Here is a 23,332-nt window from a genome sequence, read left to right as displayed (position 1 = left end):
GTATACAAGTATTAACTTTCCAAAGAATCCTGCTGCATTATAGGCAAAGGAAGGATAAGGAGAGGAATTCAATTTCCCACAGGGATGAAAGAAATTAGGTCTCCAGGTGCCATATTGCAGAAAAATTGATTTCAGTACCTCGCTCTGCTTGGAAGTCCTTTTCTTAGGGCTCAGACAGCCCTGTGGCCCATGATCCAGTAGTACTGGATCATGGTCAAACTTTAGTCTTTTGAATTTTAAACAATGGTCACCATTTTTGTAATAGGCAGTGAGAATTTCATAAATCTATTATCCAAATCATATGTTACTTTAGCTATTTGTGCTGTGTATTGAGCAGCACACAAAGCAATTCTTCAAAAAAATCTGCATAGTGACAAGAAATCACAAGTCATAGCCTGCAGAATGCAATCTGGTGTTAGCAAACTACAGTCTGTAGTGAAGTTACTGCACTGACAGAACTGCTTACACAGTTGCTGTGCTTTACAACACTCCTTTAGAGAGCAAAATACTGTTAATCCCAATTTACAGACAAAGAAAAAAAGCAGAGAGATACAAAAATAAAGTGAAACCTGGCTGTATTCCTAATCATTGCACAATTCTTAGTTTTAACTCACAGCTCGAGTTTTTTCATCCATGTTCTGTTTCTTAAGATAGGATCTATATCCAGCAAGAACAAGATTCTCAGGCAATTTAGACACTCTCAGACCAAGTTAATGAAACAGTAACACTGTGACTTTCAGCTATCTAAGACAATCACGCTTGAATGGAAATGGTGTATCTGGTAGACCTATCACTTCACATTTTTTGTATTTCTTTCACCAAAATGAGGTATAAGACACCTAATCTATTAATACTGAAGCTCCTGTTGTGTCTGCAGTCCCCACTGTATCCTGTGTACTGTGCTCAGAAGCTTGAATCCAGGGTCCCAGCTGTCTATCCAACTGTAGGTTTGACACTGTTTGTTGTAAATTTTATCATGATCAGATCTGTAAAAGGACAAGAGCCAGCTACTGATTTCAGTTCAATTAGTTGCAGTGGGAAGATGTGGGCGGAAATAAATATTTTTCTCAAGGTGGCTGTCAAGAAAATACTTAGAATTAAAAAAATACCACTCAAAAAAACCCCAAATTGCCATGATGGAGTTAACAGGAGAGCAAGGAAAGTGGTGGTGTTTTAAGGTTTATTCAGTGTAATGCTTGAAACCATCAAGCTTTTAATTTCTGTTATTGAGATCTAAAACATTTTGACAGCCATTACACAATAAGTTTTAAAAACTCAACTTTACTACGTGAGCCTGATGGTGGATTGATTTTACTACAGTTTTAGAACTTACAAACGTAATTCTGAGCTTGTGAGACAGTTTTCCTTCAGTTAATTGTCACGGAAAGCACCCTTTCAGAGCAAATTTTAGCCCCTGTTTGGCCTTTAAGCCCACCATTACTCTGATATTATATTTTAGAATTCCAATATAAGAATCTAGAGGGAGAGACAGAAGAGTAGATGGCATGTCAAAGAATCAGCTCTGAACAAATTTCTTGAGGGATTTTTTCTGGATCAGTCACTTGCAGTTTGCCTGTGGTTAGTGTTGTAAATAGGATTAGACAAAAGAGTTAGGGATTATGCAGGTAACAGTCTAGCTGGCAGAGAGACAAATTAATCACAGAAAAACACCAGAAACTGTAGCACACACTGGGCTCAATAGGTTCATGTTTGAACAGCTGCTCTGCATAACAAATTACCAGGATACTCTTTAAATTAAAAAAAAAAAATATCTTTCATTTTCTTGGTATTATTCTGATTTTTAAAAAATCATTTTACCTGCTGGACTTCTTATTTTAAAAAAATAAATCTGTGTATCTGTGACTAATGAAGTCATCAACATACACATACAGGTCAGGCCATATTTGTGATGCAAAATTAACGTCTGAATATGAACATGGTCAGCAACTTAGAGAACTCTATCTTTAATTATTCTGCTGACAAATTTAAATTAACAACAAGGAGATCTGTGCAAATACTCAGCATTTACAAATCAACACCAGAAATGTTAAATGCCTCCTTGTAAGATGCTACAAAGGTGTAATTCTAGTATGAATGGCTATGCTGCACCACTTCGAAGTGAGAACTGGCAAAGAAAAAATGCAGGTTAGGATTCGTCTGAGTTCTAGAATGTAAATGCAAAGAAGATTTTATACTACTTAGGTTATTGGTCAATGGAAAGTGAAACAACATCTGACAAGAAGGTGGAATAAAGAGAAAAATATGTACTATGTATAGCTTTTTATCTATAGAAAGGCAGTTATTAATCCTTCTGAAATAACTCTTACTGAAATATGACTTAGAACTGTGACAACAAAACATGCTATTAGCCAATGGATGAACCATTGCATTTTAAAATCAAATAATTATTCTTCTCACTTAAAAGTAAATCTGTAAATATACTTTTAAAAAAATAAACTATAAAATTTATACACCAAGAACATGTTTCCACTTTGCAATTAATGAGGAATTTGAGAGCTAGATGTCAACCCTACTTCTGTTGTGCCAGATCCACAAGTACTAGAATCTTGGTGGAGATTTTCAAAATGATCCCCAGGAACCTCACCAAAAGCAAAAGTCTGTGAATTTTACTTTTGAATTCTTTATTTATGTTTTAACTTTTTTCTTTTCACTTTACTCTTCTCATAATATTTGACAATTGTGGTGGGTCTGGCTGAGCCAGAATTTATTTCCCCATAGTAGTCCTCACAGTGCCGTGCTCTGCATTGGTAGCTAGAGGAGTGCTGATAACACATCCATGTTTTGGCTACTGCTGAACACAGCACTGTAACATTCCTTCTTCAATTGAGGGTGAGATCCTGGGAGGGGACACAAGTAGGCCAGCTGACCCACACTGACCAAGGGGATATTCCAGACCACATGACATCAACCCAGATATAAAAGCTGAGGCAAGGAGCAGGACCGGAGGCACTCATTGTCTCTGATGGCTGCCTGCTGAGAACTGTTACGTGTGCTGGAGCCCTGCTTCTCAGAGAAGTGGCCGACCATCGCTGTTTGTGGGAAGTAGAGATTAACTGCTGGTTTCTGCTTTGTGCAAGCGCATGCTGCTTTTGCTTTCTTTTTTGCATAAATATAAACTGCCTTATCGCAACCCACGATTTGTGTTGTTTCCTTTTCCCACCTTACTCTCTCTCCGTCGGACTGGGAAGGGGAGGGATAGAGCAGGTGGGTGGGCACCTGGCATTCAGCCAAGGTGAACCCAACACACAATAAAAGATGCTGAACAGGCTTTGAATGGGTCAATGTTTTAAAACTGTTTAATAAGACGAGCTGAGAGAAAACCTCTTCCATGGGGAGTTTGACCAAATGTTGGACAGGAATGGAAAAGTATACTTCATGTGAGTCTCAGTTAACTATATGAATATTTTCCTCAGCCTGTATATGAAAGCAATTTGTATGAGTGGATTCTGAATGGTAAGGCACAGGAAAATTTTTGAAGGCACAGGAAAATTTCATTTAAAAAATAAAGAGAATGGTATCGGGAAAAAAAAGAAACAAACAAGCAACAACAACAAAAATATATCTTACAAACTATTTTAAAAAAAAGTACCTCTCATTTACCTTAAATTTTCTGAACTGAATTCTGACTCCAAGAATTTCAGAAACTGCTCTCTTCCCACAGGGTCTTTCAAAGCTTCATCCATGCCAAACCCCCATCGTTTCACCCTCTGCTGTCCTGGCTCTTTGCTACAGAAGAAAAAAACCAACAGAACCCAAAGTGAGCAATATTTCAGTATTCTAATATTCTGTGTTCATAATTTAGACTAAGTACTAAAGTTCAACCACAAGTTTCTCACCTTCTAGGTTGCTCATATCTGTGAAATATTCAGAGATAAGCAAACAGACTGCTAGTACTTACACAGGATGAAGGTAATACACGTCTTTACACAGAACAGTAAAGACTTCCACCTAGAGATGTTATCGGATTTTAAAAGGTGTCCTTTTTTTCACCATACTAGAATCCTGTAAACTGGTTAATGTAACAGTTTACACAGATTTATTAATCCAAAGCACTTCCCATCTTACAAAACTGTAAAGCTGGAAAGAGCAAGAAGATACTGCATTGCCCTTCTACCTCAGTATTTTTCTGCAATACCTCTGAAATCTTCACATTTCCAGCAAGCATGTTACACCCCCTTACTGCCAAAGAAGAAATAAAATTATATACCTTGCCTCCAGTTCCCAGAAAGTGGTGTCATCTGATATCCAAGGGTTTGATGGATCAGGGGGCACAAGAAAAGGATCATATTCCAAATACTGCTCTGTATAAGCTAATAGACTAGGAAAACAAAAGCATCAAACATTGTCATGTCAGGTGGTGTAGTAACCTGATCAAGCTACCCCAGTTAACAAGTTACCTTGCATCAGTTGAACCATGGTAACCATGTGTGCTACACTCAGAAGTTAGCTACAGGCTCAGGGTAAAATGGTTTTGCTAAAGTCTTTTAAAAGTGGATCTCTGAAGAAGGGGTGGCTCAGGTATATTAAGAGTTGAAATAAAATAGACTTCCCTAATACTTTCACGTTGCTCCTTTTAGGGCGTTAATTAGGCACTAACAAATTAAGTCAAGCAACCTCTTACATGCAGATCTGTTTTCATAAATGAACATGTTTTATACCCCTATGGTTTTAATTATCAGTTCCTTTAAAATCTGTTCTAAAACACTGCATGCCATGTAGGTCATATCTACGGGCCCTATACCTGCTAGGACTCCTTTTATCCTCTCTTAAAAACAATTAATATTTTTATTATTTCCTAATCCAATGGCACCTCTCCCAAGTTTAGTGTTTTCCAAAATAAACAGAATCTTTTTCTGAAATAATTTGGTATTCATTAATGGGTCTGACTCTATTAAACACACTAAAAACTTTGCTTGTATTTTCATAATTTACATCTCCCATGTAATAATTTACATCTCCTTATTCCTGTTTTCTGTTTCCTTTGGCCTTGTAACTTTTGACAGGTGAGGACAACTATTCTTTTTTTTCATTTCAATTCATATTCTATTGGTCAGCATTCTGTTTTTATGGCTCAACAAATGAAAATACTTAACCTGCCCTCTTTATAAATAAATATATGTATTTGTATATGTATGCATACATACACATATATAAGTAGACATACATGCACAAACGTATATGAGAGAATGAAGAACAATTTGTATTTGGCTTAGTTTCCTTTACTAAGCCTTAGGCAGCTGAATTTTCTGCAATTTTTGCTATCTGTGTATTTGATGTTTAAGATAGAACATTTGTTTTCTCCACCTCTTCTCTACATAAGTTGTAGTTAGTCTTCCCAAGGGACTTTTATTTGACAAATTAAATTTGCCAAATTTTGGTCCTATCTGGACAAAGATTCCTACTACTGTAGGAATCCTCTGACCCACACTAAGCTCAGGTTCATTTTTTTCAAGCAGTGACTAAGCTCTACACCAATCAGTTCCCTTGCTTTATCAGTGATTGCCATTTTGAAATAGCAAAACAATAACCCCAGACCAATTTCCATTTAACCTCCCTGTCAATGCAAGATGAAACTTGTGATCACTTGGTCACCCAGTGACTACTGGGTTTATCAGAAATGTATCATGGAATATCCAGGCCATCTTTTATTACTAAAAGAACTTCATACCTCCCTACTTAAAGTAAATTTTCATCAGTTATTTCTATGATGTCTGAGCTCCCATGTCTCTTTTTGAAGAGCTATTTGCTCTGAAAAGCTCTTTGAAGCTATTTCATACTGACATTTTCCCAATGGTTATCAGTCTAATTGAAAAACCAGAAAATGTGACAATATACGTACCTCTCTGCAACTTTTGACATTTTTAATCTATGTCTGTCTAATTGCATTTGCCAATGCTTAATCTGCAAGAAAGGAAGGCAAAGAGTTTTATGAGTAATTTATTGCTTGAATCGATTTCTATAACTTTTTTTATTAGGGCTATAATTGAACCTTAATTTATCCTAGGGCACAGAAGAGAAATATATCAGAATTAAAACAACATTTCACCAGTGTAGTTCTAAAATAAATGGAATGTTCCATTAAAGAGAAAAGACAAAAAATGTGGCCAATATAAAATTTTCCCTAAAGGTTCATCAACAGAAATCCAATTAGCCTTTTTTTTTTTGATATTTGAAGAGAGCTACTTATTCATCAGCCATTTACCTTCTCTGAATTCTAACATCTCAGGAAAGATTAACAAAGCTTTAAGAGTAGATAAATGTGTGAACCATGCATACATGGAGTGGTAAGTATACCCCCAAACCTCAAATTAGTGTCAAAAGGAAGAGCAAGCTGTCTACTGCTGAAGGGGCTAATGGGCTTAGCTATACAAAGAACCCACTCATTGGCCTGCTGCTCACTGCCTTTAGATGCTTAATGCAAGATACAAAAAATGTCAAATTTTCTCTCATTAGTTTTAATGAAGTTACATGCCTAAATCCATATATCTTGAAACAAAGAAAAGGTTTATTAAATGTTTGCTAGAGCTGTTTTGAACAACTTCCCAGTTAAAATAATTTTTGGTTTAATACCTACTTTCCTAGAAAGTTCATTTAAAAGTACACATTTGTAGTTATGTTTCAAACCTCTTGGTGTAGTTCATCTTCTGTGGGTGGCTTAGTCTCTGGTACTGGCGTGTGGGTAGGGCTGTGACTTCGAATGTCATTTTGTAAGCCATAGACAGACTATGCAAAAAATATGGAACAATGATAGTTGCTTTCAGACAATGCTTTCTACAAATATTCATAGTAACTGTGATGCTTTAGTAAATTGTGCTCAAGAAGTTAGCCAATATCATCTTTTTTTAAAGAAACTGCAATAAACCATGCACTCAGATAAAATTGTGCATGTATAGTTAGGTGTAAAATAAATACTCCCCAATTCCCACAATTTCAAAATGCCATAGAACAAAGGATCTACTTTTATTATATCTCTATATTAACAGCATAGTAAGCATGGGGGATGACATTGAGAGATGCTGTTACAGTAAGTGGAGATGACTCGTAGTAGGAGTACCCTGAAAGGTAGACTATTGCACGAACTATTTAGATAACTCTCAAATTTGCAATTACTGCCTGGTAAATACAATAATCTGGACCTTTCACCACCATAAATAAGGCAAACTAAAATTTCTCTAAATCCACTTTCCTTTTTAAAACATACTTTTCTATAAGTCAACATGAAAACGTACCTCAAAGGAAGTACTTTCAAGTGGGAGTCAATCTACATTACTATGGAGCAAAGGATTTAAAAAGAAAGTTTTGAGACAATCCATCTATATATCCCTAGAGAAGTTACACTGATCATGTCTGGATCCTAATTTAGATGAAACTAATTTCCTCCACTATTTCTGGTCAACCATTTTGGGCACAATTGTCAAAGAGAGACACCCTTTTCATTAAGAGCAGGACAAGAACTATTATGCAGAATTTTTAATTTATTTTTCCTTAATTTCTGACAGAAACATTTTAACATGCTTTATTCAATGTGCTAAACAACATAAATGAAGCATGCAAAAATGAATTTTATTTTCAAAATCTTTGTATATTTCTCCAAAGTCTTATGTGATAGCATTTACTTAGAATTAACAAATTTGTTAATACTAACGCAACTAAGAGCTTATGAAATATTAACATACGTTCATGCATTTGCTCCTTGCAGCTGTAAGAAAAAAAATGCTTTAAGAAACTATGGAACTTCATGCTATAGATTTCCTCTACCTCCTGCTTTTGATATAATAACAGTACTTACCTTTCTTGTTTTATGTGGATTTCTCATTCTTGAAGATTTTTTTATATCCACTTCAGTAGTGTTTACACATCCAGGCTATTAAAAGAAAAAGAAAGGAAAGCAGAAGACTAAACCTGTGAAGGAATTCCATATCATTTTCATTGAGATACTCCTCTTCAGTGTGTAAGACTAAAAAATAAATAAACAGAGATGTATAATAACTTGATGTCCTTTTGCAGTGGTCCCTGTAGAGTCCCTATGGAATGAGGCACTGAAGACCACATGCTTAGAATGTATGACAATGCGAATTTGAAACAAAATAAATTCTCAAGAGAAGTCAATCACATGTTTCTGCTTTGGTTTTGCCAAGGAAGCCATACCTTGCATTACAGATATCCCTCTAAGTAGCACAGTTGACCTAATTAGACAAAATAAACAGAATTCTGCAATACTCACCTCAGCTGTGAACCTAAGGCTCCCTTCAGGAGCACCTGATTTTGGGTCAACTTTTAAAGATGATCTTCTTTTAAAAGAAAATGGGGAAAAAAGGTACCAAAATGGGATTTGTTTCTTCAGAAAAGAAAGGGAAAAAACCAAACCAAAACAACAAAACAGGCTTCTGCAGCCTAACCAGAAGTCTAAACAAAATGACTCTCAACACATCTGATTCGGCTTTCAGTGATTCAAAACTCTGTAGCATCCCAAAGTACACAAGTCCCCTAGTTTCTCCTAATTCATCTTCCTTTGACACTTTCCCCTAAGTACAAAATCTGTGCATAAATCTGTTCTTCATGCATTGCTGGAAACAACTAATAAAGAATGTTTTATTCTCGGGTGAGTTTTTCCTATTGATTTTAGAGGGATTACATTTGAGACTTAGAGCTGAAAGTACAAGTTTTTAGTGAAAGTAGGTTGTTGGTTTTTTTAATGGAAGTACCTAGATATCAAATTTACTTGCTCAACAACCTAGCTAAATTTATTATCACACTAATGATACAGCCTCTTTCTTCTTATCATAATGTAAAATGCTTGATGTGGCTGTAAATCTTCACAGACAAAATTTTAAAAATTTCTTATATAAATAGAGCCAAGAAACAAATAGATTTCATTAAACCGAGCAATGGTACTTTGCCTTTGGAAAATACTCTAGATAGATTGAGTTTTGAATTTTTTTAACCAAGTATTTTTTTAAATCAATAAGTTTTTATTTTAAAGTAATAAATTAATGTGCATTTGATCATATTTAATTTGCAGTATAAACAGTTCCTCATGTCTAAAATTAAAAATAGGCACTTAGATAATATTCTCAAGACTGCATATGACACTCCTATTGAGTTACATTTGTGAAGGTATCCTTTGAGCTTCTGAATGAAAATGGGAGTCTTTAAACTCCGAGTAACTTGCAACTCTCAAAGAAAAAGACAGGTTGAAAAATAGAAAATTCTGCATGATGGTCAATTTAAAGGCAGAAAGCAATTTCCCAGGCCAGTATACTGAGATATAAAGTTTTAAAAAAACCCCAGCGCATCTACTTTAGGATTACAGCAGCAGCTGGCAGTGAAGAAGAAGGGCTTTAACAACATCTACAGCCTTTGAATGTAACAACTTGAATAGCAGGCACACTTACATAAGGCACAAACTGTTATTTGTTCAGTTTTCAGTTACAGTTTGTTAAAAGCATGTCCTAAAAACGGAGAGGGGAAAAAAAACCACAAAAAAACAACAAACAACAAACAAACCTCATCCAAAGCCTCTTATTTTTAAAGATTTCGAGCCTACCAGCAGTAAATAGGTACAGACAGATCTTGCACCCTGCCTGGGTAACTTACATGCCAGAATTTTGCAGGCTGATGCTAGGGACACAAGAAATTCTGGCAGATTTTTAGAAATTAAATAACGGCAAAGCTTTTGTTGGTTGCAGGGAAACCCAACCCAGTACTGACCTACTACAGCACCTAGTGGATTCTTACTGAAACCTGGCTGTTTATTACCTCTCTGAAGTAAAGATGATATGGTATACTTCAGCAGGGGCATTCAGGAGAGGCTCTAAGGGCAGAAGCTTGACCAAGGTGTGACCGAGAACCTGACAGTAGAGCACCCGCAGGAAGGTAAAGGCCGGGAAGTATCAGGAAGCTTTAGGGCAAAAGGGAAGGAAGCTAAAGGGACTATCAACTACTCTGACAGCGTCAGGTAATGATAGGAGTTTAGGACATATAGGACTACCTCTACACAATACCACTCTCATAATTTGATTTATACTATATAACTGAAAGTACCTAATGTAACTGGGGCCACAATTTATGTTTTCTTCTCAACTGAAGTACTTTATTACAATTATTCTTAGTATGAGATGGAATTCATTGCTTCTCTGGAGCTGCCACACTTCATCTGTCAATATTTAGGAATAAATATCAAACATCTTTTCAATTAAAATAAACACAAAAGCTTGCATTATTTGAACATTTTGCTAAAATAACTCAGAGTCTTTGTGGGAAAACCTTTGCTGGACAACACTTCATTTTATTTGTATGCCCCCATTAACATAATAAGTATGTGTTTGGATACAATTATATCCAGCTGTGTTTTGTTTTTGTGTTGTTTTTTTAACTGGACTACCATAGTTCAAATAGTGAGATGCCTGTCAGAATGCTCTGCTGCAAGATTCCCATTTAGTGTGTAGTATATAATTTGCATACTAATATTGTAAATAGTTTTCAAACAGATTTCCTGGAAGACTTGAAATTCTTCTATATGTGTAAATAGAATGCTTATTTCTTTCAGAATTAATATTCTGTATGAGAACAGTTTGCCCTCCACACAAGCAGAGGAAAGTCTTGTGACCTTGTTGAAATTATCATACAGTAAGATCATAATTAGGGTAATATTTGGCCCTCATCTGTTTTTAAATGTCTGGGTGAAAAACTGTCATACATTTAAAGGAAACTTAGTTTTTTTCATCTATCTATTAGCATGTCCTTATCTGAAAGAACAAATGCCACTGTATTAATTTACATCAAATGATATGTCAGTCCAGTCATGATAAATTCAGTGCTGAGATAAACAGATGATGGTAAGTAATATGAAAAACCCACATATAGAAGATTTTTTGATCCCTACCTTAATTACTGGATAACAATATCAGTATGAATCCCAAGCAGCACAGCTTTCTATTGATGCTGTCTAGGAGGCTGCATAATAGGATTCAGACAAGAAACACAATGAAAGGAGGAAGTCTGGTATATCAGCAGAGGAGGTACAAGAATGTACATGCTTGGATCCGGCTATCACCAACATTTGAAAACAACCACGTGAGATTATGTTTAGTTAAAAAAATATCCAGCTGATCTTCATATTCTTTTCCTGATAACTGTGGTGGCAGTAAATTAATTAATTAAGCCCTTGTAATAGTGCTACAGTGAATTAATTTTTATGGCACCTGTAGAACTCTTGGGAGGAATTAATTATTTACATAAAATGGCATACTTTAGCCATGGTACATTTCCATCTGCATAGTGCATATTTCTGAGTATTTATAGTCTGTTTGCTGTACAGAGTTGCACACTCCAAGGGCCCTTTTTATTGCAGGGCCACATAGCTTAAATCAAGTGTTTTCAATGCCTTTTTGTGCAAAAATATCTTTGCTATGATGTACTTGTAATTATAATAAGCATGAAATGCTCAACAGAAAGTAAATTTATATTTATAATGACATCAGTTTAAGTTTTGATGGCTTTTTTTCTTTCTCAAAGATGGAAATTTAACTGTGAATCTACTTAAGCCAAAATAACCAGAAGTTTTCTTGTATCTGAGACAAATATACCCCTGTATGTGGGAGGGAATAAGCTCATGCATTCCAATAGGCTGGGAACTGTCTTTCTGTATTGCTGCTCACTAGGAAATGATCTGAAGCTGAACATGAGTCAGCAGTATCTCCTTGCAGCAATGCAGACAAACCACATACGCAGCTGCATTAGTAATAGCTTAGCCAGAAGGCAAAGGAAGTGCTTGTTTTTTTCTGCTCAGCATCACGAGGAAATATCCGGAATGACAACACTACTTTTGAGCCCCACAAACCGCTCAAGAAATATATTCAAAATGGGAAAGTCCAGTAGAGGAACAGACTTTATCATGCTTGCGAAAGGGGAGGGCTAACTTTTGTCTTCTGTGCCTAACTGTGGCTTGCAGAGCTAGACCTCTTCCGGAGGTGCACTGTGGAAGAACAGGGGATAGTAGCCTGAAATTGCAGTAAAGGAACTTCTGGTCAGCTATAAAGAAATATACTTCATAATAAAAGCCAGAGAGGCTGTGGAATGTCCATCCCTGGTGATTTTCAATGTTTTTTTTAACCAAGTGGTTGGATAATCTTATTCAGCTTAGAAGTTAGCACTGGTTTGAGCAGGAGGTTGGACTAGAAGACCTCCAGAGGTCTCTCTCAGTCTACATTTCCATGGTACAGCCTACTCTTCACAAGCTGCAGGGAGTGAAATTCAAATAATCCACTTTACAAAACAAGTGTTCACATTGGTGTGAAATTCATCTCCCTGCCTTCCCCACCCCACAACTGCAGAACAGAAAGACAAGATTGGTATTCGCTTCTCTACGGCTGCCTCTGCTCTCTGACAGCCTGCGGTGTGCACTCAACCCATACAAACAAACATGGGGCTGATTTAAGGAAATGCAATTTCACAGTCTCTTTAGCTAAAAACACGTAGGTGCTATTTAAAATAATTATCTCATTTCAATATGCACACCCATAAATTCAGAGTTCATTAAAACAGTAAATATTTATGCAGATTGATTCACACACCTTATGCAATTTCATTGCATTTCACTGTCAATGCACTATGAAATAGATATTTTTACTTGTTTTGCAGGCATTGGCTAACTTGTTAAGTTCCATTGCAAAATACTAAATTTCAATATTCCAGGCTTTCAAAATTTAAAGACTATAAATTTAAATTATGGACCTGGATACAAACATGACAGATCCTCTCTTCCACTGGAAAAGATAAGGTCAGACAAACAAACATAAACATGAGTCAGAGACTGAAAGCTGTCTTTTACATTATGTGTCATAGAAGACTATCACAAAAAAGTAAGCTTAAAATTTGAAATTTCCTAAGTGTAAAATATTAGTGTTGCCTTCTGAAACAATCTATTCTGTTTCTGTTATTGCTGCTATTCCTGTCATTTTTCTAGGAGTCACTCTTCATATCACTCACTTCTAGAGTAGAGAAAGGAAACTAATCAGACAGTGAGTGATAAGGAGAATACCACAGTTCATTTTTATTTGTAGTTTTTATATTCCAGTTTACTTGCACAACTATCTGAACAGTGCGTAGTTAAAAATCAAGGAGAGATAACTACAAAAAAAGAAATGGAAGATTACAAGAAAAAAAAAAAGGAAAAGAAATGAGGCAAAAAAAATTAAATACCAGTTGTACTCAGCTGGAAAAAAAAAATAAAGGAGTTACTAGCTGGAAAAATACCCAGTTTGATTTTGGTTACGTGGGAAAGATTATTTTTTTCTCATACATAGCCTAACATTAAAGGAGACATTAAAATCCTATATTGAGTAAGTTGTTAGTAATGGAGGCTCTCACAAAGAAAAACATAGGCTACATTCTCCTGCAATGCACCAATTTTTCATTTCCCAGAGATGGAAGTTATTGGAGTGTGCAGAATCTGCTAAGGCATACAAGGAAAGGTTGAGGTTTAAGTATAGATTATCTAGGTATTTGGGGGTTTTACCTCATTTTACACACTTAGGGATCGACGAATAAAGAGGCTCTTGCAGCAGTAGAGCTGCACTATTAATAAGTTTGCTGGTGAAATAAAAAGTCTCGGAGGAACATTTCAAACATACCGAACACAAGTGGTCAGCTCTTTTAACAGGATTTGGAAAAACAGCTGCTATCTTAAGGTCCAGTCAAAGGACAGCAACATTTCAAATTCAAATACAAATTTCAGAAAACATGGTGGTTATCTGATAGGACTTGAAAGCTCTCTAAAATGTAGCTCACTTTATAGATCTACGAACCTCAATTAAGAGATGAAAAAATAAACCCAGAAGCCATAGTTGCCAAACCTGCAAATATGTAGGATTATTCATTGATAGTACTGCTAGGGGAGATCTCACCAACCTCTGTTACACCACCCAAGGCAGCAGAGATAAACCAGTGATTACAGGGACTGGGCTCCAGGAACCATTTCCTTTTGGTTAGAAAAAGATACTGCTACTTACAACTGAAGCACTTAATCGTGGGTTTAATTTACAATCGACTAGGTGTGCCTAATCTTAAACACTCTTATGAACTTTATTAGCCTCTCTTAAAGTGTATGGTTTAATTACAATTTCCATTTGGTTCAGCAATTCTTTGAAAATAACTCTGAGAAATCAAGTGTGTGAGCACTGGGACTTGACAACACCTCTAGTCACAAGATCCTCAGTAAATTAGCAGATGTCTGAAGAAAGAGGAAGAATATTATGTTGATTTTAAGTATTAGGATGGAAGTGATGGACTTCTATTATTATTATTATGTAGCATAATCAAATGACTACAAAATCTAAACTAAGTTGAATGGGTATCCCAAATGTAGGGTCTAGCTATTTAATACAGTATATAATATGATACTACTTGTGATGTCATACAAACTTATAGTACTATATATATGTCATATATATATATATATATATTATCATATTATATGTTACTTATTGTAGTACTATATTCCCAGCTTCTGCACAGTTAATTTTAGCACAACTACTTCTTTGGAAGCATGCCTTTTGATTTAGTTGTGTGACTTACTAACAAGAACTGTGACTGGAGTTTCAATACCTGCTGTTAGGTTACAGTGCTTTTTATGGAGGTCCTACTTGCATTATACTTCTAATAAGAAGCAAACACAGAGAGACAAAGATCTGGATTACAGTCCAAGGGCCTTGGTAACCACATATATAAATTGTAATAAGCAAGTTTGATGACTACTTTGTAAAGAGCTCCTATCAAGTTTCCACCTCCCTACAATTCCAGACCAAACCTTTAAAATTAGCTCACAGTGTTTCTGGGTTTTCCTATGGAGATTCTCTTCTGTCAGAAATTACCTCATCTGAGAATTACAGCTATACCTTTCAATAACCACCTATAAAACATACTTAATTTTTAGGAAGCAAATCCCAAGATTGTTTTCAAGTATAAGTTCTGTAGAAGCATGCTTCATTTTTCATTCCCAGAGGCCTCATAAATTTGGCAGATAATCATGGAAAAATTATTAAAACCTGCTTGTTCTACTGAATCATTAGATATTTTCAACAATTTCTACAGTCTTTTCATCATGTATTTTATAATGGATATGTTATGCTTCTAAATACTATCTTTACGGAGCACAAGATAGCATAAATAATTGCAATGTATGGATTCAGTGTGATACTGAAATAAGTAAATACAACTTAGAACTGGACTTGCATACAATAACCTCAAATTTGTTTGTATTTCTTAATAAGAATATTTTTTTAAAACAAGTGATACACCTGGCAATATGCTGCAAATATACCTGAAAATAGTGATCTGTGGTAACGAAGTATAATGGAAACAAATAACTCGTACACAGCTTAACTGCTAAAACCAGCTATCAGCTGATACTGGCTTTTAATTAAGTAAATATAGCTTTTCATTTTTTCTCATTCATTTACTGAAATGATATTTCAGGCCACAGAATGTTCAGTGTCAAATCTTACTGAACTGCTTCCTTCAAAGGAAGGGAATGTCTTAATTCGTAATAATTAATCAAAACTTTGTTAGGATTAAGTGTTCTCTTCTGTTGAAGGCTTTACTAGTGAATTATGCAGATAATTCATAAAATGAATTTAAATCCTCAATACATGTCCTTGATAGTTAATTTCATTTTGACTTATTAAAGAACAGAGATAAATAATAAGTTACAGAGTTATTTATGAAATTAAAATGAATGAGCCATAAACCTGATTGTGTCATACACTAGGAATATATTGATGCAGAAATAATGAATTCTGCATTTCAGCATAAGTTAAACCCTCTATACAGAGCCCCACATGAAGGACAGAAAACCTGCCATTGGATGAATTGGTAAAATCAATACATGCTTTATTCAAGGATTTATTAGAAGATCACTGAATACTACCAAAATAACAGTAGTTCCACTGCTGTTCTTCAGTGGATCTAATCAAAACATGGACAGGTGTGCAATTAATGGGTAAAAGTTTAACTATGAGTTGTTTCTCTTGTTTGGACAAGACAAATGAGGTTCAAAGACCATGAGACAAAGGAGAGACATTCGATTAGTTTGATCAAACTTTAATTATGTTTGCAGCAAGGTAAAACTCAGATGATTTTCAGGGGTGGGAAATCTCACTTAGCATAGAATTTAGGATCACTTAGAATTCCAAGGATTTTTAGCATCTTTCTCAAAAAAGAAGCCTACACTGTACCAATTTCCTTTTTCTTATTTGCCTTCTCAAACTAGAGTTCGTCTCTTTTCCTTGAGTAGTATCAGACTTAAAAGGAATTCCACTGGCTATGCAAACCAAGGACTTACTTGAAACAGGAGAAAAAGAGACACAGAGAAATTTTCCAGAAATATAATACTAATAAAGATTTATAAATACTTGTCTCAAATACATGAGAATATGGATCATAAACATTCTAACCACGGAAATTAAAACATTGTACAAGGCTTTGTTTCATTACCAGAAGTGCAATTATCTGCGAGTGACAATTGCTGTTTTGGCTGCATTCCCTGTCTGCTGGAGAGGGAGCTCCCTTGTAGGGATATATGGTGAAACAGGTGGAATAGAAGACATGAAAACTGTATGTAGATATATCACTGGAGAAGTTGGATGACATGATTCACATTTGCTTCCTGAAGATGTTTAAAAATTTCGGAAAATATTATGACAAAGCAGAGAGAAGTGTTCTCTGGCTATTCAAATGACTGGTCCAGAAAAGTCAAGCACACAGAGTGTGAAATGCAGGATGCACCACCTTAACCAAGTTAAATTCAGTGTTTTGCTGAGTCTCTGAGGCTTTGAAGGAGAGGATGGAAAAATCATTAAAAAACAAAAGCATCCACTGCCTGGCCCTGAACACCTGATAATATTACTTACTGGCTCAGATGCTGAGGGTCATGTTCAGATCACATAAAATACAATTTAAAAATATGAACAGAGAAAATTAAATTAAGGGAGATAGAATCTCATAAAAAGGAGAAGCAAAAAGTGTGGGATGTGTGACAAAGTTTAAAATATTTGAAGAATACTGTTTTCCTAGTTTAGTGCTAAGAAACAATGGCAAGAAGCATCCAAATCCAGAAACCATTCATATTTCTGAATTACTTTATCAGTGAGTTATCTTAAGCCCACCCTCACTCTTAACATTGCCACACTTTGTCTTCCTCTATGAAATCACACAAATATTGCTTTTGTTTTTCATAGAACCATTTAGGTTGGAAAAGACCTTTAAGACAGAGTATAAGCCTTATCAATATTTGCTATCCATTTTTTTCATAAAACAAAATAATCATCATCATTCAGCAAACCCATGGTAACAATGGGAATACAAATCCTGTGGTTTGGAAAACTACAAATGTCAGAATAGAAGAACTGGATCACATCTTGACTGATGTTCATACTTTATTAAATCACAATTTAACTAAACCACAGCTAGTGTTTAAACTTTGGAGAGGAACACACACCAGCGCAGTTTTCTAGCACATCTGCTATGTATTTCCCATCTTCCTTTTAAAACAACTGCACACAAATCTGCTAAATGTGACTGCAATACAACCAACATTCTGACTGATAACAAAGGTCAGAGGCATTGGAGAAAATGAGAAGTTTTTTTCAACTTACGATTATGAAGTATACAGATGACTTTCAGGAGACAAGGACACTTCCCCCACTATCTTCTGAATTAATCTGAATATCAAAAAAGTACCCAAAAGGCCTTTTTTATTGTATGAATATATAACTCACAAAGAAATGTGAATCATTTGTAGCAGCAAGACATCAGCTGTCTTGTTTGTTACCTAAAAGAATTAAATTTACAGCAAGCCACAGCTATTCTGCTCTAAATGTATTTCATGTGGGTTTGAGAACGTTTCAGGGGCTTTACTGCTTTAGTACTTGTTTGTCCCTTTTTAATGAGTATAAGATTACAGGGTTTAAAAAGAGATAATAATTCAGGAAAGCTATAAGTTCTCTTATAAAGACTTTAATCAGGAGCATGATATTTCTTTTTGAACAAAAGCAGCTTCTCAATTTTTTTCTCCTGGAAGAAACTCACTTCTACTATTTAGCTTGATTTGTTACTGTTTTTTTACTAACTCCCTAATCCTCCTAACCAATTTTTGTTTATTTCCACAGTCTGTTATTGATAGAAGTTTCAAAATTATGAAAATAATACACATTGTAGCCAGGTAGAAAGAAGATAAACACTTTTCAGATAGATTTATTCAGCCATCAGAAAGAGAAATGCATCACTCTGTGTGAATAATATTAATCTCAGACATATGTTAGGCAACGGCTCTACCTTAGAAATAACAGCATGGACTTTACCCTAGGTCTGCTGCTCAGGATCACAAAGGAGTTTGTACAGCTCTCCCTGACACAAATTTCCATGGTTTTGCTATGATTGGTATCTGAACTAGTAAGATTGAAACTTGTTCAGGAATGTCTCTGTGTGCTGCGGTACCTACAGTTGAAGTTCTGTCATGCTCTTTCTAACTGCAAGCTAAGATCTTTTTACATAAAGCCACAGAAATGACGAAGATTGCACTCCACACACGCATAATCCACTCCAAGAAAAAAAGAAAACAACAAAAAAACCAAAATCAAACAAACTGTAGTGAAACTGCAATTAAATAAATATTGGAATGGAAACTAAACAGTGAGATAACAAAGTTGTTCTCTTAACTGTCTCTCAGAAGAAAATCAAGGAACAGATGACTATTTGAATAAAACACCTTTCCAAATCCAGTTTCTCTGGTTCATCTCCAAGCATCACCTCAGTCTGAAATCCTAGGAAAAATTATGAGCACTAGCCAGCTAGCTTATAGAATGTAACAGCCATGATGACTTTTAAGTATTTGTCTCTCAGACTACGGCATAAATCTTCTAGGACCTACCTCTGTAATCATCTACAGGGTTTACTTTGACTTGGGAACTATGAAATAAAGCTGGTTTTTGAGGCAAATGCTCTTTACACATCAAACCTTGGTTCATTTCACTTATTTTAAACTTATCAGTCACAGTGATATTTCTGATACCCAAATCATTCTCTTTTTCTGCATCTACACTCTCCTGGTTTCACTATCATTCAGCTGTTCTCTTGTCATGTCTTCCATTCCTGCACTGCTGCACTGTCCTTTAGAACTGATAGTTTGCTTCCCTCTTCTGTACTTTTCATCACCTTAAAGTATCTCCCTTTTGAAATACAATGCAAATGTAATACTCATAGATTATATTTTACATGTAAAGGTTTTGAATCAGCACTGTAGCCAGATAGGTAAGAAATAAAGCAACTATAGACCAGGATACCTGCAGGAAATTCAGGAAAAAATATTTATTCACTCACCTAAAAAAACAAACCAAAACAAACAAAAAAACCCAACAAAACCCCAAAACAAAACAGAAAAAAGCAAATAATGAAACACCTGGTCCTCAAAATTAATTTTCATTAAAAAAAAATTACATTGGGGTGGATTTTGAACTATGTTGCCATGGCCCCTCATCTCTGAATTTTTATCAAAAAGTGAAAAATGGTAAATAAAAATAAGAACTATACTCAAATTGTCATCCAAATATTGCCTAATTTTAAAAATATTAGCTTTCTAGAGTTGCAGTAGTATTTCTGGGAGTTTTTGAGGGGCTTTTGGGGAACTTAAAAAGCCATTACAAATTGTAATTGGCTTTAACATCACCTTCTTTTTTTCAGTCTGTTCATGTTTTATCTTTTTTTTTTTTTAATAGAATCTTCTGGCTTTTACTGTGACAGTAAATTCACAACAGTGTTTTCAAAAATATTATTTCAATGACTCCTGAGACGAGCAGGTTAGACAAAGTATGAACCTCTCTGTTCTTCTATTTCTATGAACCTCTCTGTTCTTCTGTCTCCTAAAGCCAGGATTCTATATTGGTGACTGTAAGCCAGTCTTTTGCCTCAGATACTTCCTAGGTGTGTTTACAGCCAGATTAAAAACATCTGCTGGACCAAGCAGATTTATCCACAGTTCAGCCAAAGCTCTTAATCAGATTCAATTTCCTCTTGTCCTGGCTCCTTTAACTGTCTTAAAGCTTCAACAATTCATCTCTTCCAAACCTGAAAACAACATTTCATTTCCAGACTCAAAACCTTTAGTTCCATTTCTATAGTAAATATAAAAGCTCTCTGCAACTTCAAATGTCTCAGATCCACATAGAAACTTTGTGTCTATTCCATATGCAGCCCCAATCAACATCAGATGTCAAATTGCTTTCTGTTCTCCTTCCTTATTTTATGTCAGTCAGTTAGACAATAATGTCCCAGTCTTCTTGTACCTATTGCCTGTGGTTTGAATCTTTCACTTCAAATGATTTTGTCTACCTGACATTCTAAATCCTACCTAAAAATCCTTTTTTCCTACCACTGCTTCAGTTCCACGGTCACAAATATAAGCTGGCCATGTTCAAGTTTATTAATTTTTATTTAAACTTTCTCATTCCATTCAACTCTTCTACAGGTATCATCACCTAATTTTACTTCCCCCAGTAAAAGTAGCTTTTCCCAGTGTCAAAGTGGAAGATAGTCTATATTTGATTTCATTGGTAGTGATACCAAACCCTGTACAAAGAAAATGGAAGTTTAACTCTATGTAAGAGAAACAGATATTATTCTGTAATAAAGGAAAAAAATATTATTAATGGGTTCTTACAGTTTATTTGGAATGATTGTGACAATTGACATTCTTTCTCAAAGTTTTAGTTCTTAAAGGTAGTTGACTATATAAGAACCTTTCTTTTTTAAAATTTTGTTTCAGATGGACTTTGACAAAGAACTCAGATAAATCTTGTTTAGACAATGTGCAACTCCCACAGCTCAAAGCCAACAATATCTAACCTTTACGTACATCAAAAATAGCTTGGAAACATGACCAGAGTGAAGTTGAAAGGCTTAGCAAGCAAAAAAGCAGAATAAAGAAAAAGAGTCAGATTTATTTAAAGTTATTTTTAGTTATGCTGATAATTTTAGTTGTGTGACTCATACCTTGGGAAACCTTTGAGGTGATAATAATCAAAGATGAGTACCTTCTGATTCAAAAAATCAGACACAACAAATCCATTCACTAAAAAACCCAAATTGGATGCACACTCATCTGCAGTCTACAATAGCAGAATCATACAAATTTTAGATCCTGAAAACAGGGAGGCAAGCCCCAACCCTTGGCCCCACTGCTTTCTTACTTGTTCCCAGGTTACCTCAATGCTTCACAGAGGCTGACCTTCATCAGTGGCCCTGCTCACAGCCCCAGCAGCCCCACCAGCACTCACCACTGGACGGTGCACATCCCAGAATGCTCGCTCCTGGCTGTCAAGAATCTTCCTCTCTATCTTGTCTCTCTTCTTGTCAACCCTGCCAATGTTATAGGATATTTAAAAGAAACTGTTGATGACAGCAATTTTAAATGCAAGAAGCATCCCATCACTTTTCCCTCCCTTCTCCCTTCAAAAAGCATGCAAAACGAAAGCCTCTTATCTCCAAAGGAACTTACTTTGCTTGTGCTTCAGCTTGCATAAAAATAAACTCCCATTTCCGAGCAAATGCTCGCTGTAGCCTGGCCAAACTCTCCTGAAAATATATCACAATTTTAGTGGGTTAGGTTGCAAGTTATTTGCTCTTAGTTTCTGACTTATCTTTCTCTCTTCCTCCCCACCAAGATGTAATACATGTCATGATATTTGTCTCAGTGTAAATGTACTTTACTTATCTGATATAAAGTTTTTGCTTGACCCCAAATGAGATGGAATACTTTTGAATGCCTTGACTGTTTCAGTTTTGAAACTCTGATAAAAAGGGTGGATGCAACTGCCAGCAAAACATGGGATTTCTGAAGCAATTTTATAGAATGGGTGCTGGCTGAGCAATTTTGAAATAATGCAAAGAAATATTCTTGTTTTGAAAATACCTAATACTGAAAGAGAACAGCTGTAATTTCCATACTGGATGATCCACATAACAATTGCCATCAGTCATCTATACAAGTGATTTCCCTTGACCAATTTTGGCTGCCATTTTTGGTAGTATAGGAATCTTCCAAACCCCCACAGTGATCCTCATTTAAAAGAATGTAGACTACAGTTCTTCACTACTGTAATCTTAACAAAATTCTTTCCTCCACTGATGTTGGAACATTTTCACTGTCTGTAACAGAGCTTTCCCAATCTCTGCCCAGCTGAAATGGCAACAGTATTCAGTCTGTAACATGGAGGCTGAGATTCTTCTCTTCCACCAAAAAGACCCCAGTTACCTTAATGCACCGCTTTTACTGAGACTAAATTAAAATTGACCATAAACTTCCTAACAAAAAAATGTGTTGCTTTTACAGTAGTTCTGTGCATTGCAAATGCATCTCTATGCCATACTTACTGAAAATAAAACTGCAGAGAGCGAAGAGGAGACTTTCTTGATCTTGTCAATACCACTAAAGCCTCTCATGGATTATATACTGAAGGGGAATTTTCTAAGGCATGTGAGCATAAAATTATGTATACCCTACAGTGCAGTACACTGAAGAACAAGTTTGTGCCAGAAGAAGCAATTAAGGGCGTCAGCATGGTGCTGTAGCTGGATTATGTGGTATGTTGAGGGGCCTGGCTGACCATCCTGCTTTTGGGTCACAGCAGCACAGCTGGACAGCTTTCAGTGCAGAGCCAGGGATGTTTGTGAATTTTATGTAGACATTCTCATAAAAAATTCAGGAACTTTTTGGGGGATAGAGATGGAATTCAAGACATCTCTCTCCTTATCAAATGCCATCCTCATCAGCTAATCAAACTCCCTCTTTTTTAGGCTCTTCCTGGCCCCAATTATCTTACTTTGCCTGAGGCACAGCACAACTGTCAGTGAGTGGGAAGTGCCTCTAGTCTGACCCTCTTTGTCTCTCATCTTTGTCTCTTCATCTCTGGGAAAAGGCTCAAGTGCCAGCATCACTTTATAGAATGAGATTTATATTTCAATGTCTATCAAGTGCTTTTGGAAATGTTGTCAGAGATCCTTCATTCAAACTTAAATGGTGTAGAGAACAATTGCTTTCAAACACTCATGGTGTATCTGGGATTTGTGAACAGTTATTTGTGATCCTGGCGTGGTGATCTGACCAGAGTAATATTAGAGATGAACTGAAATCTCAGCTTTTGTGCACTTAGCCTTCACTACAGTCCCTCAAACACCACACTAAGCACTGTTAGACCCACATGCCAGAAAATGTGGATAACTAATAGATTTTCACACTCAGTGCCTGTAATTCTCATGC

General features: G+C 35.7%; 1 protein-coding gene across 8 annotated transcripts in view; it reads right to left on the bottom strand.

Annotated features, from left to right (window-relative positions):
• Window positions 1-23,332, bottom strand: part of RGS7 (regulator of G protein signaling 7) — a 265,260-nt gene that overhangs the window by 36,120 nt on the left and 205,808 nt on the right. For all 8 annotated transcript variants that reach the window (XM_018085223.1, XM_018085222.3, XM_029965047.1 and 5 more), the window contains exons 8-14: window positions 21,572-21,648; window positions 21,351-21,432; window positions 7,811-7,885; window positions 6,646-6,744; window positions 5,861-5,922; window positions 4,229-4,339; window positions 3,622-3,747 (exon numbers count right to left, since the gene is read on the bottom strand). In XM_018085223.1, the coding sequence (XP_017940712.1) occupies window positions 3,622-3,747; window positions 4,229-4,339; window positions 5,861-5,922; window positions 6,646-6,744; window positions 7,811-7,885; window positions 21,351-21,432; window positions 21,572-21,648 (632 nt within the window). The remainder of the gene's footprint in view (window positions 1-3,621; window positions 3,748-4,228; window positions 4,340-5,860; window positions 5,923-6,645; window positions 6,745-7,810; window positions 7,886-21,350; window positions 21,433-21,571; window positions 21,649-23,332) is intronic.

Source organism: Manacus vitellinus, unplaced genomic scaffold (genome assembly GCF_001715985.3).
Source record: "Manacus vitellinus isolate BGI_N305 unplaced genomic scaffold, ASM171598v3 scaffold_8_pilon, whole genome shotgun sequence".
NCBI classification, from domain to species: Eukaryota; Metazoa; Chordata; class Aves; order Passeriformes; family Pipridae; genus Manacus; species Manacus vitellinus.
Note: the sequence above shows the minus strand (reverse complement) of the source record. Positions and strands in the feature narration are given on the sequence as shown.